Genomic DNA, 17,423 nt, shown 5'->3' on the forward strand with positions numbered 1-17,423 from the left:
AGTTCCATATCAATACAATAAGCTAGTTAGGGTGTAATTGTTTTGAAAATCTAATTCTAAATAATTAAGTTGAGCCTTACTACACAGATCAACATTCGTTGTGCTTTTATTTTGAAATTAACCCGGAAGCGTGTGGACTTGTCTCAAAATCTGGTAAATGAACTGAAGTATGTTCATTTAACTTTTAGTTGCCAGAAGGAGCTCCGTGGTGGAAGTTCGTTTTCCGGAGCTCTGGTTTCCCTGAGGTTAAGGAAGGTTCGTCGTTGTTAGCAGACTCGCGGTTTGGGATTTCGTGGTTGTTTCGTCCAGAACTCTCATCTTTCTAAAGGAGAAGCCGGTGAATTCTACGCCTTCTTCAAGTTCCGACCTGGTGGAGGAGGGAACGCAGCGCTAGCTGAAGGTTTGCTAACCAGCCCAGAAAGAGTCTATTCAATTAAACACAACCTCCAGCTTCAGTTTGCGTTGACGCAAAGCTTAAAGTAGCTCGTGGGTGTTCCGTTAAACGTGTTCCGGTTCGCCGCTAAACTCGGCGTTTTGAGCCGGGAAGGTGTCCGAAAGCAGCTCCGTCTGTGGATGAAAGGCTCATTTATTCCCAGCCAGACGTGGCGAAACTGATGAACGAATAAAGGACTCTTTCTTTTTGCTCCACAAAGATGCCACTGCGTTTCTCTATAATGATTGACACTTCTAAGTAATAGAATTTGAATTTTCTTTCTTTAATTAATTTGGTACAGTTTCAGACTATATACCACATTTGATTTTAGAAGTAAAACTACTAAAAAAAGTAACATGTTTGTTTTCTAGTTTCATATACAATTACTATTCTTTCACGTGAAAATAGGAAATTCTACCTTTTAAGTGTCAGAAAGCATCTTTTCAGGCATATTTCCACATCTGTCTGGTACTATTTGTCATAATAATCTACTGTTTCTCTTCTAATTTTGAATTAATTTCTATTCCCACAATCCAATCAGTCTGAGGAAAGTTGTTAATCTAATCAAATCAACCTACACTACTAAGAAATTGGTTGAAAATGAGATCAATTGATAAGAATTGAATAGGTTTATTTTACTGTAACTATACTATATTTACTAAACACCATGACGACGACCAATTTAGCAAAGATGTGACCATACAGAGAGCTAGAATGTTCTAATAAATTTCCCTTTGATTATTTTGATGTGAGAAAACAACAGTGGGCTGAACTTTGATACTAAAATGTGAATGGATTTCTTATCAATTCTGGTTTACCTGTTTGATTGTACACATTTAATCTATACTTGATTAAGAAAATACAAGAACACACTGTCCAAGATGCTGGAATTTATCAGAGTCACACTGGTTGAATTTTTGGCTCAAGTTGGATCGATTTTAGGTCAGTGAATCGGATCGTTCAGAATAAAACAATATTGACTATGAATTGTATCGTCAACACAATTTATGACATGAATTGAACTGTTAAAAAGAATTGCTATCCTGTAGTATTTTGGTTGTTAAATGTCTCGATTTTATTTATAATCTGACTGATATCGAGGATCTGAGGAATTCAACTTTCACTCCTTTACCTTGAGCACAAAGAACCACCTTCTCTATCTAAAAGTTATAGATAAAGACACTGTTCATGAACCGTAAAGTGCTCAGCAAGCAGCAGTTATGAGTTAATGTTCACAGCTAGTTTATTCTTGTCGCTGAACGTACTATTACTTGCTTTGTTGTAGATGTTTCAGATCAAAAGGATTTGCTGCATCGGGGCTGGGTATGTGGGAGGCCCAACCTGCAGCGTCATTGCCCAGATGTGTCCAGAGGTCACCGTGACGGTCGTAGACGTCAACGAGTCCCGAATCAAAGCCTGGAACTCTGACACGCTGCCCATTTATGAGGTAAAGGAGGAGCTTTATCCAGTGGGGTGAGGGTTAAATGTGATTAATGGTAGTTTTCGATAAAGGGTTTAAAAAAAAAAAAAAAAGGCAAAGTTTATCAGGAGCACGGTTGTAGGTTTTTAACAAGAAATATTTATCTAGTGCAGCTCATGTCTGAATTTCCAGATGTTTCCAGGCAACTGTTGGGTTTGTTCACTATAATTCATCTTCAGAGTGCAACATAAATGAGTTCCAGACGGTTTTGCAATGACACTGCATCCACACTAGCCCCAAAGTGTTGCGTCATCCTGATTCTGACTTATTCTTATGACGTTTTTTGTCCTCCCTCATGGTTACTCACTCATCTCCCACTTCCTGTCCTTTCAGCCAGGACTGAAGGAGGTGGTTGAATCATGCCGAGGGAAAAACTTATTCTTTTCCACTGACATCGACTCAGCCATCAGGGACGCTGACCTGGTTTTTATTTCGGTGAGTTTCCTAGTCTGAGCCACACCCCCAAAAAAAACATGCTTGCAACAGTTTTAATGGCGGAATTCCACTTTTTCGCTACAGGTAAACACCCCAACCAAGACCTATGGGATGGGGAAGGGTCGCGCAGCCGACCTAAAGTTCATCGAAGCTTGTGCTCGGCGGATCGTAGAGGTGTCTGATGGCTACAAGATCGTCACGGAGAAAAGCACGGTCCCGGTGCGAGCTGCTGAAAGCATCCGACGAATATTCGATGCCAACACTAAGCCCAGCCTTAACCTACAGGTGTGCATTGTCACGTATGTGGTATGCTTTTGGTGCATGGGGAGTCACGTAAACATTACCGGTTGTTGTTGTTGTTGTTGTTTTTTAGGTGCTCTCCAACCCAGAGTTCCTCGCTGAAGGAACAGCGGTGCGGGACCTGAAAGATCCAGACCGGGTCCTGATCGGTGGCGATGAAACAGCGGAAGGCCAAAGGGCCATCAGGGCGCTCTGCGCCGTGTACGAGCACTGGGTCCCCAAAACGAGAATCATCACCACCAACACATGGTCGTCTGAGCTATCCAAACTAGTGAGTTCAGAGCCACAAAACATTACATACTTTACTGTTTTACTCTTGGTTAAATTGCTCCTACTTGCTACACTACGTTACAACCATTGACTGTATATGAGAACTGGATTGAGTGGCCCTCCCCTCTGGTGTTCCAAACAGGAAGCACCTGCTGCTGGTTCCAAGAAGTCACAATCCCATAGACTTCTGTGGAGAGTTATTGTCTATTGTTGCATAATCTGTCAATTGTAACTATTCTTGCTCTGATATCTTTAAAAAAAAAACGAATGTTTTTGCTAATCCAATTTTTTAAAATATTTTTATTTATTGGAAGTTATTCAAGTAATAAGCTGGCCAATCAGAAGCCTCAATAAATTTTGTGTGGCCCGCTTTCAAGTGGTAGGGGTGTGGCGTTCCAACAAGCTCACTCCCGATTGGCCAGGGTGGTTGCTTTAGAAATGTTGACCCAGCGGGAGAATGTAAACGGATGGATGATGGAAGTAGGACTCTATATTGATTCGGATCAATCACGGCTTACTAACCACGTCTGGCTCCAACATGGCGACGGAATTTTCGTTATTTGGTTGGAGCCGGAAGTAGTAAGCCGTTTTCCATGGGTGATGTCAGACTCCTTGATCCAGTTCTAATAGGAAGTCAATGGTGACAACCCAGGGTGATGATTGCAACGTTTTAACTGAAAGTTCTCTCATATTTGACTTTTCCTTCTTGATGACCTTGCTTGTATTTTTTACGGTGGTTTCTTGTTTATTTTAGTTTATTGAAACATTGTGTTTTTGGTTTCTCTGCAGGCCGCTAACGCCTTTCTGGCTCAGAGAATCAGCAGCATAAACAGCATCAGTGCTCTGTGTGAGGCCACCGGCGCTGATGTGGAGGAAGTCGCCAAAGCCATCGGAATGGACCAAAGAATAGGCAGCAAGTTCCTGAAAGCCAGCGTAGGTAAGATATGAGCCAGAAAAGCGTCCATATCCCCTATTTCAAGATGCAATAATATGTTTTTATAGCTTTAGTTTTGATTTCAGTTGGTTCGGTTTTTATCTTTCATATCTCGTTTTTTTTATTGCCTTTTACCTTTTTGGAGTTGGATGTTATTCTGTGCTGCCTTTTGGGGACTTTGGATGTTTTAAAGCCAGATTGTAGCGACTGTAGAGGGAAAAAAAGATGAAATATTGATTTAATTAAACCATATTTATGTTTTCTCTGAATATTGCACACTCATTGAGCTCTTATAGTTTTGGCTTAATGAATAATCTCTGATAACTATTCAAGGTTTTGGTGGGAGCTGCTTCCAGAAGGATGTGCTCAATCTGGTGTATTTGTGTGAGGCTCTCAACCTTCCTGAGGTGGCCTCCTACTGGCAGCAGGTGAGAAACCACTGAATGAATTGGCTGGGAGCTTTCTACTCTTTCTAATGAGTTTTTTTTGTCTTTTTTCTTCCAGGTGATAGACATGAACGAGTACCAAAGACGGCGCTTTGCCTGCAGGATTATTGACTGTCTCTTCAACACCGTTACTGGGAAAAAAATCGCATTGCTGGGCTTCTCGTTCAAAAAGGACACTGGCGACACCAGGTTAGCGTCTTCGAGTCCATCGTTTCATCAGTTCTAAATTCCACAGCAAACATGTCTTTGTTTTTTTATGGTTTACACACAAAGCTCCACTGAGTTTTGGTCGATGTGCACAGTCACCACGGATCACTTTGCTCCACTTGAAAGCCTGCCAAAGCACGTTGCAGTGAACTTTAGCACCGATCACGGTTAATGCCTGTGTGTTTGTGTGGGTCTTTCACAATACTAGGGAGTCGTCTAGTATCTACATCTCAAAGTACCTGATGGATGAGGGAGCCAAGCTGTTCATCTATGACCCCAAAGTTCTCAAAGCTCAGATCATGCTGGATCTCTCCCAACCCAGCATCTCAGGAGACAATCCAGAGAGAGGTGTGTCACAGAGAAATCACTCACATCTGTCAAACCCTACTACAGCCACAAACTGAAGATATTTTAGTTGGATGTTCTCTGAGTTAAGACAGGAGCTTAATCATAAGTCACTCAGCTCAATTTTAGCTTTTAGTTCATAGTTATTAAAACCCCAATGAAAATTGTGTTTTTGTTGTTTTTAACATGTTCTTGTTGCCTTTTTCTCATGATGAAGTGACATAGAGAAAGTTGCAATTAAAATAGCATTTTATTTTATTTTAGAGTATTTGTTTATTCAAATCGTGAATCGGGAGCGGAAGAAAACATTCCGCTGGAAAAAGCTCATCGGTGTGAAGCAGAAGCTGCGGTCGGCGGGCCACAAGCCCCCTGCTCCGCTCCATTCTGATGAATCCACTTTCAGACGAATAGATTTATCCACGTCTTTGTTTTCCTCGTCTGAGCTGACATCTGGATCAAAACTGTACGGCTGGAAAGCTCCAACATTGCTCGCCATTTTAGTTGCTCTGGTAATGTTCGGAGTGGGAGAATGTAAACGGATGGATGATGGAAGTAGGACTCTAAATGTGGCTTAATGTCAGTGTTCAGTGAATGGCAATACTTTATGCATCTTATAAAAAACTTTAAAGCTATGTGGTATTAGATGAACAAAAGTTTGTCTTTTTGCTCTTTTTAGATTTAAAATAAGTCATTTAACATTTCCACTGATTTGTAGTTCAAAACAATATTTGGTGACAAATACTTAAAGACTCACTCCGATCATCTTTTGCTCTATTGTAAAAACTTTCCCAGTGGTCTTTCGAATATAAATGTCATTTTTAGTTAAAAAGAAAAAAAAAACTGTCATTTCCTAGGACCTAGTTTCTGCAGAGCGGCAGGAGTTTATCAGAAATTTGCCTCTGAGGTGTGGACGGAGTGAGCCCGCCCATATGATCTGTCATCCATCTGTTTACGCTCTCTCCCGTCGGCTTACAGCCCCCTCGCACCCAAAAATGGCAAGCAATATTGCAGCTATCCAGCCATACAGTTTGGAGGTGGATTCCATAAATAAGCTCTTCTTCAAACAGTATATTTTTTTTGTTTGTTCCTGGTTCACAACAGTTTTTACAAAGAAATACTTATGCAATATTAATCTTCATTTTCTTTATATATGTCCTCCATTATTAGAAAAATGCCACAAGAACATGTTCAAAACACCATTTTCATCAGAGTGTCTTTAAACTCAGTGCTGTGATATTCTTGTCTCTTTGCATTCAGTTTAGGATGAAATCATGTTTATTTCTGACTAAGATGACTTCATTCCTTTCCTGTTCTTCACCGCAGTGTCAGATCTGGTCACTGTAACATCAGACCCATACGAGGCCTGTCAGAGCGCGCACGCTCTGGTCATCTGCACCGAGTGGGACATGTTTAAGGTCAGCTTCATGTCCAACCATCAAAAAATGTTTAAACACAGAAGAACAACCCTAAACCTGACATCCATACCTCCTTAAATCAGGAACTGGATTATGAGAAGATCTATAAGAAGATGCTAAAACCCGCTTTCATATTTGATGGTCGAAGAGTGCTGGACCACCTCCACGCCCAGCTCCAGCACATCGGCTTCCAGGTGAGTTTGGCGAGGAAAGAAAGTCCTCTCATACAAAATAACTGGGAGAGAACGACGTTTACTATGATCTTCTGCTGCAGATTGAGACCATTGGGAAGAAAGTGGCAGCAACACGAATCCCCTACACCCCGGCCGCTGCTTGTCCTCGCATCGCCGCCACCGAACCTCCCACCAAGAAGGCAAAAGTCTAAAGCCTGGAATCTTTTTGACTTTAGAAAACGCAGCACATTCCTTTTATTTTCATGCATCTCAGTGTAACAAGCATGGCGATCAGAGGCGCAGACCCGTACAGCCAGCTGGATGAATGCTTGCAGTGGATGAACGTGTGGAGCGCCGTGTCACACAGAACAAGCGCTTCCTGTCGTCGTGCAAATTATGTGATTTACACCACAATCATGTATTCAAGGCAGAGAGTTTTATACAGTTTTTAAAACTATTTTTTATAAAACACTTGACCGCGTCTTAACTTTTGTCTTATTCATTCAACTGTTGAAGGGGCCAATGCAATAAAATTTCTTTTTAATTCAACTTTGTTGCTGAATATTTATTCTACTCAACAAAACAGAATAAATGAAAAATCCAAAGTTAGTGTAACTCAGTCCTAAATCAAAATGATCTGCAGATTAATGTTTATCAAAGTACAGCTTTAAACTTTCTTTCTTTTTTAACCCTTGTGCTATCTTAGATGACCCCACCCTTACTTTGATGTGTTATTCCTACCATGACAAAGGTGGAAAGATTTCATGGAATCCATGGACACCAGTGAAGATCACAAATCATTGAAGAAAAAAGGTTCAGAGCACTGTCTAGTGGGTCTAGATGACCCAACTCCCAACGTTAAAGTGCCTAGGATAGCACAAGGGTTAAAGACTTTGACGTCTTTTTATTTATTTCTTCAATAATAAACACTTTGTCTTAAAGGTACTGCATGAACATGTTTGTCCCAACTGTGTCTAAACACATTTCATTTAACCAGACAGACTTTTTTAACCTGAAGTCCAGTTAGAAAAGGCTGGATTTGATGGTGAATGTGACTAAAAGGTCCCTGAAGGGCTCAAGCTGAAGATTCACAGCTTCTGCTAACAATAGATGGTACTTTGTTGTGTTTGTTCTGTCAGGTGTGCAGGAACTACGTCATGACCCACAATCGCACAGAGGTCATGTTTATCCAGGAGCTTTATTGCTGTGAGGTTTCTCTGATCCTAAAAGGAACAGCAGCACTTCAGACAGTTTAGAGGTAAAAAAAAAGACTGATTCTGGAAGTTGAGCTGTTTAAAAAGACAAGAGGTATGTAATGCTCATCATAGAAAAAACTTAAAGTGTGAGAGACAGGATGTTAAAAAAAAATACAGGACGTCACATTGTATTTTTTTTACACATTTAATGACCTACAAAAAAAGCAAGATTTCTGTTCCGCAGAAGCTCTTCCATCCTCCACTTGTTACCTGTAATAATGGCACCTGTTTGAACAGGTTATCAGTCTAAAAGACACCTGTCCACACCCTTGAACAGTCTGTCTGCAAACTCTTTATCATGGCAAACACCAATGAGCTGTCGAAGGACACCAAGGACAAGCTCATTCACCTGAGCAAGATTGGCATAAACCAAGGGATGAGAAGAGATCAACCGTTGGAGCAACTATTAGAAAAATGAACAATGAGATCACTGACTATCTCCCTTCACCTCGGGTTCCATGTAAGATCTCACCTGCTGGAGTACAAATTATCTTTAGAACCGTGAGAAAGCAATCCTGGAGAGAGCTGGAACCACCATAGGAAAGATTTCTATAAGAACACACTGGATTTAAATCCTGCAGATCTCCAAAGGTCAGTCTGCACTGGGGAACAGGACAAAATCCCAGCTGCTGTTTGTAGTTATTACAGAGATTACTTCTGTTAACCCTTGTGCTATTTTAGATGACCCCGCCCTTACATTGACGTGTTCTCCCTACCATGACAAAGGTGGATAAAGGTGGAAAGATTTCATGTAATCCATGGACACCAGTGAAGATCACAAATCATTGAAGAAAAAAGGTTCAGAGCACTGTCTAGTGGGTCTAGATGACCCATTCCCAATGTTAATTTGTCTATCCTAGGCACTTTACCATTGGGAGTGGGGTCATCTAGACCCACTAGACAGTGCGCTGAACCTTTTTTCTTCAATGATTTGTGATCTTCACTGGTGTCCATGGATTACATGAAATCTTTCCACCTTTATCGTGGTAGGAATAACACGTCCAAGTAAGGGTGGGGTCACCTAAGATAGCACAAGGGTTAAAGTGCCTAGGAAAGCACAAGGGTTAATTATTTTCTGCACCAATATATACTACTTTTCTGGGCGTTTTTGTTTTTTTTAGAAATTGATCACAGCACAAAGGTTTGCTCATACGATTTAATGATTTTACACTTTGTTTTTAATAAAGCCAAAACAAACATCACATCTAGAATAAATACCAGCATAATACAGACTTAACTACTATTTCCAAGTGTGTTTATGTGAGAAAGTCAATTGTATTGCCCATCTTTAACCAATAGATTTAATTAAATTATGAAAAGACTATGAAGCAGATGTTTCCTTTGGAAAACATGACAGCTTAGTGTCAACAGAATAAAGTGAGGAGAAAACTGCAGCCATTGTGTCTCTCTGAAGAACTGGATTCTGTCTTGATGTTCAAACTGATTCACAAGCTTTTATTTTCTGACCGGATAAAAACCAGTTTTTCTGTGACACTCAGGGGAATCTGAGATGGAAGAAGCTTTTGTTCTTCAAACGGTGAGATTCCAGCGCCGCTTCTCCTCATTCTTCTGGAGGAGCTTCAGCTTTTCTGCTCTTCAGTAAATTCTTCAAGAAGTATTCTCCTGTGAATGGAAGTAAACGGGGGTTAAAAGAAACACACGACCACAAATGTTCTTAAGATAAATGGTCAATCCAAGTGAATCCGAGAGAAGAAGAATTCTGTTCTTTTATTTTAATAAGCAGCATTTGTCATTTTAGCTCACGTGTGAAATACCTGCTGCAGACTGAGATGTTATAAAAATGATAAAAGCTCACAGAAAAAGAAAAATCACTGAGTTTGACGGCTTCAATCCATTATAAAGTCAAATTTGGCTGGATTTTTCTAAATATTAAAAAAAAAAAAAAACTTCAAGAAGTTGTAAATTTACGACTTTACTCTTGTAATTGAACAGTTATGACTTTTCTCATAAATGTACGAGTTTAAAATCATAATAAAAAAAATATTAATAAACTGGCCCTAAAACTCAAATTTAAAACTAAATTACTACGCTTTCAATTTTTTAAATAAAAAGAAATTCATTTCTACATAAAACAACAAAACAATTTGTCAAGTTGTGAGTTTTTCCCACTTATCTCTGCATAAAAAAGTCTATTCTCATATATATTATATATATTCTCATGAAGGATCAGATTTTTTGGACTTCACTCTCATATTTGATGTTTTCTAAATTATCCCTTTGGAGAGATGGATCTAAAAATGTTATTTGTGTAGAATTTTATAAATTATTTTCATGCAGAACAGGAATACTTCCATTAAATTGTTATTACAATGAGAAAATACTAGACAGTACATTAAAAGTACACGATTATGACGGTATACCTGCTTTGTAGGAGGACCGAACCAGAGGCCCGCTGGCTGTGTACACAAATCCCATTTGATTCCCAACTTCTTCCCAATGTGCAAACTTTTCAGGGGGAATATATTCCTCCACCTAAACACAACCACCCGTCATGGTTATTTCCAAGCTCTGCCAGCGGTTGTGAACGCAGCGCATCAAGAAACCCGACTCACCTTCAGGTGTCGTTTTGTGGGCTGCATGTACTGACCGAGTGTGAGACAGTCCACTCCCGCCTCTCGCAGCTCTGCGGCATCGACACAAGCGTTCCGTCATAACACGTCTGAGGTGAGAGGCTCCGTTTCAGTGCAGCGAGTACACACCTGTCAGAGTGTTGAGGATCTGCTCGTCCGTCTCCCCGAGCCCCAGCATGATGGACGTCTTGGTGAGCAAACTGGGCCTGACCTTTTTAGCGTGCTTCAAAACACTCAGGGATTGGTCAATGTTTGCTCTGGGGTCACGAACGTATCTGGAAATAAAAAAAAGAAGAAAAGGAAACTAGTCAGTTCATTCCAGTTTTTGCAGTATTTAAGACAAGTGCCTTCAGTTCTTTTCTTAAAACAGAAACTCTAAATTTAAAGGCATTTCCCATCTGATTTTTAATTTTTTTTATTTGGGGCAGATCTTTACCTTTGCAGTTCACGCACAGTCTCCACATTGTGGGCGTACACATCCAAGCCTGACAGCGCTATCGTCTCTACCGCCGCCAGGTCACCACGGAAATCCGGTGTCAAACACTCAACCAAGATCTGAGGGTTTCTGAATAAAAGATTAAAAATAAAGCCACTAATTACTCTACATGTTAAGGCAGAAGCAAGCAGTAGATTCACTGGAGGAGTCGTACCTTTCCTTCAGGTTAGAGACTGTCTTGCTAAAGTGAGCTGCTCCACCATCAGGAATATCTGGAAATCCAAAGTCAACATTTTCTTTTTTTGCAACCGTTTACACAATTTAACATACTTTTTCATTTTATTTTATTGACTCCTATTTTTTAAAAACCCTGAATAAGCCTGACACCGAGCTGAAACAAGCATTTTCATCTAAGAATTGATTTAAACAAAAAAGGAAACCTTGCAAATATTAAAGAGGCATTTGAGAGTTTGGTTATGCATCATCTTCACCATCTCTGTCAACAGAGGTCAGAACCACATAGTCCAGTCCCCAGGCAGCAATGGCTTTGGCGGTGTTGTATGGCTCGTCTGGATCCAGAGGAGGGGGCTGACGGGCGGTTTTTACTGAGCAGAACCTGCAGCCGCGAGTGCACGTGTCTCCCATCAGCTAAACGTGGAGAAAAATAAGTTGACCATAACTATTTCAACAGACAGAATGTCCTCTCTTTCCTTGGTTAAAAAAAATAAATAAATAAATGCATAAACAGATGTAGTTTCACTAGCGGATGGACAGTGAGTTTGGAAAGCCGTTTAGAACAGTGAGAAAATATGTTTGTAGATTAGAAATCCCGTTTTCTTTCAGCGACTCACCATGATGGTGGCTGTAGCCGTAGCATACTCTCCTCCTCCCCAACACTCCCCGATGTTAGGGCACCTGGCTTCCTCGCACACCTGAACAGAAAGACATGCGACGATCCTCCATGTGCCTTTCTGTGCCGCAGGAGAAACTCTTCTTCTGGCATACGCGCTAAGGGATGCATCCATTCCCAGTTTAAAAACTGAACCGCTTGTCACATCATTGAACCGAACCATGGGAAAAGGAAACGTTGCATCTCATCTGCATACGTTTGCATTGACAGTGTCAAACACACATTTATCACTTAATTTTACACGTTGAATATTGTTGTTTTTTTCCCTCCAAAATTTAAATTCCACAAACTTCAAGGTTTGAACTGAATTGTGGGGAAGGGAATCGTTGCATCCCTCATGTCGCCCCCCCCCCCCCCCCCCCCCCCCCCCCCCCCCAAAAGAAGATCAACTAAAAAAACTACAAATGATGATCAACTAAAAGCCTAAAATTCTCAAAGAAAAACTCAATTATCATCCGTATTTGATGGTCAAATTTCATGTTGAGATCTGGTAAACAGAGGTTTTAGACACTTCCAGCATATGAACAATCTATAACCATAACACATACTGTGTGCAGGTTGAGATCTCTCAGGGTGTTCTTCAGCTGGTTGTAGTTTTTTCCAATGGGGATCTCCGTCTTCAGCCACGGGGGAAGCCTCAGCCTGAAAGGAATCAGAGAAAGTTTGTTTTTTTAAATACAGAAACAGCAACAAGTTGTGAAATAACAGGCTATGTAGAAAAGATAAGAGTATGCAAACAAAGAATGTATGTCTTCACTTTAGATGACTAAAAACTAGGCTCATTTATTTATAAAACTCCACATTAAGAAAATTTCAACACACTATCTGCAGTCAAATTTGAAAGCCCTGTTTTGTCTAAGAGTTATGTTACCTCTCTCCCTTCTGCCTCTTCAGATGTCCTTTATAATCTGCCCACTTGGATTTCTCCGCCAGATCTCCTGAAATGAAGTCCTGGAGATCAGGACCATCGTCGCTCTGAAGCGCCTTCTTCCGGTCAACCGGCTCTAAGGGGGATCTGGCTGTGGTTGCCAGACTGTTTGTAGAAATCTGCAGGAAAAAAAAGAAACAAAAAGCACACATTGTTTCGCTGTGTTTTTTTTTTTTTTTTTTTTTTTTTTTTTTTTACAAACACGTTATTGCCCTTGAGAGTTAACATACAACAAACTAGTAAGTTTCAAAACCACAAAGATTTGTGATTAAAAACGTGATAGGGATGCGAACAGTCATGAGAAATACTCACATGTGGAATGGATCTACTAGGACTCAACCATATGTGATTTGTGGAGAAGCGGCCTGCAATACAGCAACTTTGTTTAAGTAACGCCATGACTTTGTTTAGCTAGCATACAACTGTCGTAAGCAACACAGATCGGTAATCGACTACCATGTCTGGTGCTGCATTCGCGTGATTGGTTTCACTCGGAAAACTAAGTTTTTCCGGCACACATTGAGAATATTGACTTCAAGTTCAATTATTTTTATTAAATGAAATTTTAGCTTTTGCTAGTGGTTATTTTTTATATCAAAATGTAAATATGAGATTGCGTTCTATAATTTTAGATTGTCTGAGCGTATCTAAATAAAATAATATAAAGCGATGACTTAATACAAACGTCAAATGTAACCATATTTTACAATCTAAACCACGTTGTTTTCGTTTGGCCTTCATATGGATGTAAAATTCTATTTTGATCAATCTGTTGATCGATACGTAATGTCTGGGGACGTGCGTGCGCTACAATTACGTCGTGACGTCCATCCGGCTTCCTTTCCTCTGCTACCGGCGAGGTGAGGATGTCTAGAATTTGTCGCCAGAGTGTAATCTAACTTCATCTTCGTTGATTAAAAGTTGGTTTCGAAAATTTTTTAAGTATAAAGTCGCTTAAAATACTGATTTTCATAATATCACAGGAATTTTCACTCCATTGCAAGCGTAAAGAAAGATATGCACACATCTTTTTTTTAGCAGACTGACTCTAAGGCCTAGCCCCGAATTGGTACTAACGGCTAAACAACGGTGGACACAGTAGTGTTTGACTATTTAGCGCATGCGGGTCACCAAGTTTCTGGGCATGAGAAAATACTTACACCGGAGTTTCCATTTAAAAGTCGTTTATGTCCCTGTACTGTAGCCCGTTAGCTTTATTATAGCTAGCATATGTCAACGTAGTGCGGCTACATTGATTGACCTAAGCACAGCTGAGTTGTACTGTACCAACAGTACACACTAGTTCAGACAAACATTTGAATAGAAACCACCAGCCTTTACTTTAAAGCTAATCATTGAAACTATTTTTGGTTTTCGTCAGAATGAAGACCATTCTCAGCAGCCAGACTGTGGACCTCCCTGACAATGGTGAGAAACTTGACCCACCTGGAGTTTGTGATCATCATCCGGGCGGGGGAGTCTGGTTGTTGACTGTTCCTTTCTGCGTTTTGCAGTCGAGGTGAGGCTAAAGGGGCGCACTGTGATTGTGAAGGGGCCCCGTGGCAAGCTCACCAGGGAGTTCAACCACATCAATCTGGATCTCAGCCTACTCGGCAAAAAACAGAAGAAGGTAAGAAATGGGTTAGAACTCACCGAGTAGAAATGGAAACCGCTGTTGTTTACATCAGGCCTGGAAACAAAAACGACAAAATGTGTACATTTGAAACATTAATAAACCTGATCAAATTACAACAAATACAAGAAAATTGGGCAATTGATTAATCATTGTTTTAAGGTAAATTCCACCATGTGTTGCTTACATGAAATATGGTAGAATTGTTTAATTGTGCGCTGTTTTTTCTCTTTTAAAGTGAAATATTTTACATGATCTCAGTTGTCGATAGTCGATCTTTTCTTTCAAGATAAAGTCTTGGATGTAATCTGGAAGTGATTTCAAACAAACAAAGCTTGTTTTCATCCTCAGCTTCGTGTGGATAAATGGTGGGGAAACAGGAAGGAGCTGGCCACAGTCCGTACTATCTGCAGCCATGTTCAGAACATGATCAAAGGCGTCACTTTGGTGAGGCGTCTTTCCAGCAGAGCACAGCCTGGTCTTTGGGAAAGACCTGATTGACTTTTGTTTGGTGGTTACCCTGCTTTCGTCTAAAACAGTTTTATTTTGTTTGAATGCAGGGTTTCCGGTATAAAATGCGTTCTGTGTACGCCCATTTCCCCATCAACGTGGTCATTCAGGAAAATGGACAGCTGGTGGAGATCAGGAACTTCCTGGGAGAGAAGTACATCCGCCGGGTCAGAATGAGGGCTGGTGAGTCTGGAATATTGTTCAGTTGGCAAAGAGCATAAAAAGACGCATGCATTAGTATTTCCTTAACCTTGTTATGTTTACTTTCTTCTGTCTTGAATGTAAGTTTGTATGTTATGATTGGGAAATAACTGCCATAACTCAAAGCACATTTGGTAGACTTATTTTCAGTTTTTCGTTTTTTATTAATAATTTTTATTTATTTACTTTTACCTTTTATATCTGTGTGAGATGGATCATTATTTGGTATATTTTAGGGGAACATTAAAATGTTGCCTTTATGCTGCCCTCTTTAGTCATGAAACTTGCTTTAGGACATCCTTTTCAGTCTTGAGCTGGAGTTGGATATCGTTTATTTCAAGTAATCAAAACAAATTCAAACTTAAGATACATGAACAAATAGCAAAACAACCGAAAACATAATTTCCTCTTTACTACAACAATTTCATTTCAATAAGAGTCAACATTACTTAAATCACCCTCCAAATGACCCTCGTCTACATAGGAAGTGAGCATCTAACAGAAGAGCTCCATCTGATTGGTCAACAACGTGAAGCCGTCCATCTGATTGGTCAAATGCAGAAATTGATTTATTTGATACGTTAAATACTTCAAGCTGCCATAGGAGTGTTTTAGCACATTCAAGGTAGCCATTTATTGCAATTTTCGCTGCAGCTTGATATTGTGATAAAGATAAATTTGCGATTTACTGTGAAGACCAATTATATATATAGAGAGAGAGAGAAAGATATGAAACTTGGGATAATTAGTTATAAAATGATTAGAAGATGTATATACATATGCATACATCCATATGCAAATAATTCAATTATAATGAATAAATCATAAATTGACCTATTGGCTCGTAAGCTTTACAAAGGTAAACTACTCGTGGAGGTTTTGCTTTGTGCTTCATCTGTGAATCACTATAAAGTCACACAAAGGTTGTTCAGAGCAAAGCTGTTGCTGGAATCCCGTTTTTCATTGACTTATGTCACTTTTACCTGCAGAAGTAGATTTCTCTGAGGTTACGGTGACGCGTTGAGATTTCTTGGTTTTTCATATCAGTGTGTCACGGTGTCTTCAAACTACTATGTTCTTCTTCCAGGTGTGATGTGTGCAGTGTCTGCTGCCCAGAAGGATGAACTCGTCCTGGAGGGTAATGACATTGAGTTGGTTTCAAACTCTGGTACGTTTCTTTTGGTTTTTTAAACTCTTTCTTTAGCAGTTTATCATATGGCTTGGTTCTATCTTGTCTTCATTTCAATCGGAGAAGAATTGTTGACTCAACTGAAAACATTTAGACCTGCAAGGAATTTAAGGTTAGGGTAAGAGAAGGATGGCAGTGATAGAAACTAGACCTTGTTCTATTTTATCATTTTAAAAGAAATGGCATTTTTTCAGATCTAAATTGTACTAATATAACTAGTATAACATGAGAGTTTAGTATCAATAAAGTTTTATGGATAAAATTGAATGTTCCTCATTTTAGGGTAAACTCAGTTTTTTCTTTTTTGACAGTTAGGTTTGGATGTTGAGTCAGGTGCTTTTAAGCAAGAATGACTTTGGAGTATCTAAAATAAATTAAAGATGGAACTCCAAGGAAATCCTTTTGTCGTTGTCAGTGGTTATTAATGCTTGATTCTAGTGATTGCCTGCAGCAAAACTCACATGCCCCAAAAATATTTTCTAGTGCTGGAAATCTAATAACTTCCCTGTGATTTTTGGAATATGACCCACCCTATCGACAGTACATACATTTGTTATGTTTTATATGTGCATAAATAAAATAAATCAAGCCTAAGCATTTACAAACTGCCAAGGCAAGACAGTTTTTTAATAACAGCTCAGGCTCAAACTAAATATTTTCCTTTTATACATTTGTACTATTTTGTTTCATGGAGGGAGGATCGTATGGAGACATCACACCGTTGAACTGTTTCCTCTAGAATAAGCAGTGTTTTAGCAAAAGTTATGAAAAAGCTGTGCAAATACAAAAGTAGCTTTAGGCTGGTCTGATGTTTGAATCCTTCTATCAAAGCTGATACTGTGAATTTGCAGGGGAGTTGACTTTTTCCTGTGTGAAACTGTTCATGGGTTTATGCCAAGAGGAAGAATTAATGTTTTGACAAATTAAAGAAAAATGATGATGACCTTTTCACAGATGTCATGTTCATCCGTTTTTACTACAATCAAGATGCCTCACTGGTTTATTGGATCAGTGGTTTATTTTATTTGATCTATTTTTCACTGAGCGTAAAATCGTATTTTCACCTCATTTGTTCACTTTCCTGTCAGAGTGGTGAACCTGTGGCCCAAAACCGCCTGTGAAATCTTACCGTCCGTCTCTGTTTTAAGTACCTGTTGCTCATCCTCGTCATAACCTTTGTGTTCCAGCTGCCCTGATCCAACAGGCTACCACAGTCAAAAATAAGGATATCAGAAAGTTCTTGGACGGCATTTACGTTTCCGAGAAAGGAACAGTAGTGGAACCAGAACAGTAAAAGTTACATCTGCACTTGTAGAGGTTAGACATCGCCG

At 39.7% G+C, this 17,423-nt stretch overlaps 2 protein-coding genes across 3 annotated transcripts; one reads left to right on the top strand and one right to left on the bottom strand.

Annotated features, from left to right (window-relative positions):
- The first annotated feature begins 131 nt into the window (after positions 1 to 131).
- Positions 132 to 6,987, top strand: LOC144990423 (UDP-glucose 6-dehydrogenase-like). The gene is made up of 12 exons (XM_078943646.1): positions 132 to 400; positions 1,719 to 1,880; positions 2,247 to 2,348; positions 2,433 to 2,633; positions 2,722 to 2,919; positions 3,708 to 3,855; positions 4,186 to 4,280; positions 4,357 to 4,487; positions 4,714 to 4,853; positions 6,174 to 6,265; positions 6,349 to 6,459; positions 6,540 to 6,987. Exons 2-12 carry the CDS (start codon positions 1,719 to 1,721, stop codon positions 6,648 to 6,650), a joined length of 1,491 nt encoding a protein of 496 aa, XP_078799772.1. The 5' UTR covers positions 132 to 400; the 3' UTR covers positions 6,651 to 6,987.
- Positions 6,988 to 8,836: 1,849 nt separating this feature from the next.
- LOC144990428 (lipoyl synthase, mitochondrial-like) lies at positions 8,837 to 14,208 on the bottom strand. 2 transcript variants are annotated; one of them, XM_078943664.1, is made up of 11 exons: positions 14,006 to 14,208; positions 12,503 to 12,678; positions 12,180 to 12,273; positions 11,573 to 11,653; positions 11,213 to 11,369; positions 10,936 to 10,993; positions 10,722 to 10,850; positions 10,415 to 10,560; positions 10,268 to 10,338; positions 10,076 to 10,187; positions 8,837 to 9,317 (listed from the first exon to the last, which is right to left on the bottom strand). In XM_078943664.1, exons 1-11 carry the CDS (start codon positions 14,147 to 14,149, stop codon positions 9,256 to 9,258), a joined length of 1,230 nt encoding a protein of 409 aa, XP_078799790.1. In that variant the 5' UTR covers positions 14,150 to 14,208; the 3' UTR covers positions 8,837 to 9,255. The 2 variants fall into 2 exon arrangements, with proteins under 2 accessions (XP_078799790.1, XP_078799791.1); XM_078943665.1 differs by lacking the exon at positions 14,006 to 14,208 and adding an exon at positions 12,872 to 13,038.
- Between the last annotated feature and the right edge of the window lie 3,215 nt (positions 14,209 to 17,423).

This window comes from Oryzias latipes (genome assembly GCF_053564925.1).
Source record: "Oryzias latipes strain Hd-rR chromosome 1 unlocalized genomic scaffold, Olatipes_Hd-rR_3.1 chr1_Y".
Lineage (NCBI taxonomy): Eukaryota > Metazoa > Chordata > Actinopteri > Beloniformes > Adrianichthyidae > Oryzias > Oryzias latipes.

Excerpts from the sequence above, each read along its gene's own strand:
- LOC144990428 (XM_078943664.1), bottom strand. The coding sequence starts at position 14,149 with ATGTGGTTGAACTCCCTGGTGAGCTTGCCACGGGGCCCCTTCACAATC. Across the intron at positions 10,851-10,935 it reads GTCTCTAACCTGAAGGAAAG|AAACCCTCAGATCTTGGTTG; the intron begins GTACGACTCCTC and ends TCTTTTATTCAG. Across the intron at positions 10,188-10,267 it reads CCACAAAACGACACCTGAAG|GTGGAGGAATATATTCCCCC; the intron begins GTGAGTCGGGTT and ends GGTTGTGTTTAG.
- LOC144990423 (XM_078943646.1), top strand. The coding sequence starts at position 1,719 with ATGTTTCAGATCAAAAGGATTTGCTGCATCGGGGCTGGGTATGTGGGA. Across the intron at positions 2,920-3,707 it reads CGTCTGAGCTATCCAAACTA|GCCGCTAACGCCTTTCTGGC; the intron begins GTGAGTTCAGAG and ends GTTTCTCTGCAG. Across the intron at positions 6,460-6,539 it reads TCCAGCACATCGGCTTCCAG|ATTGAGACCATTGGGAAGAA; the intron begins GTGAGTTTGGCG and ends CTTCTGCTGCAG.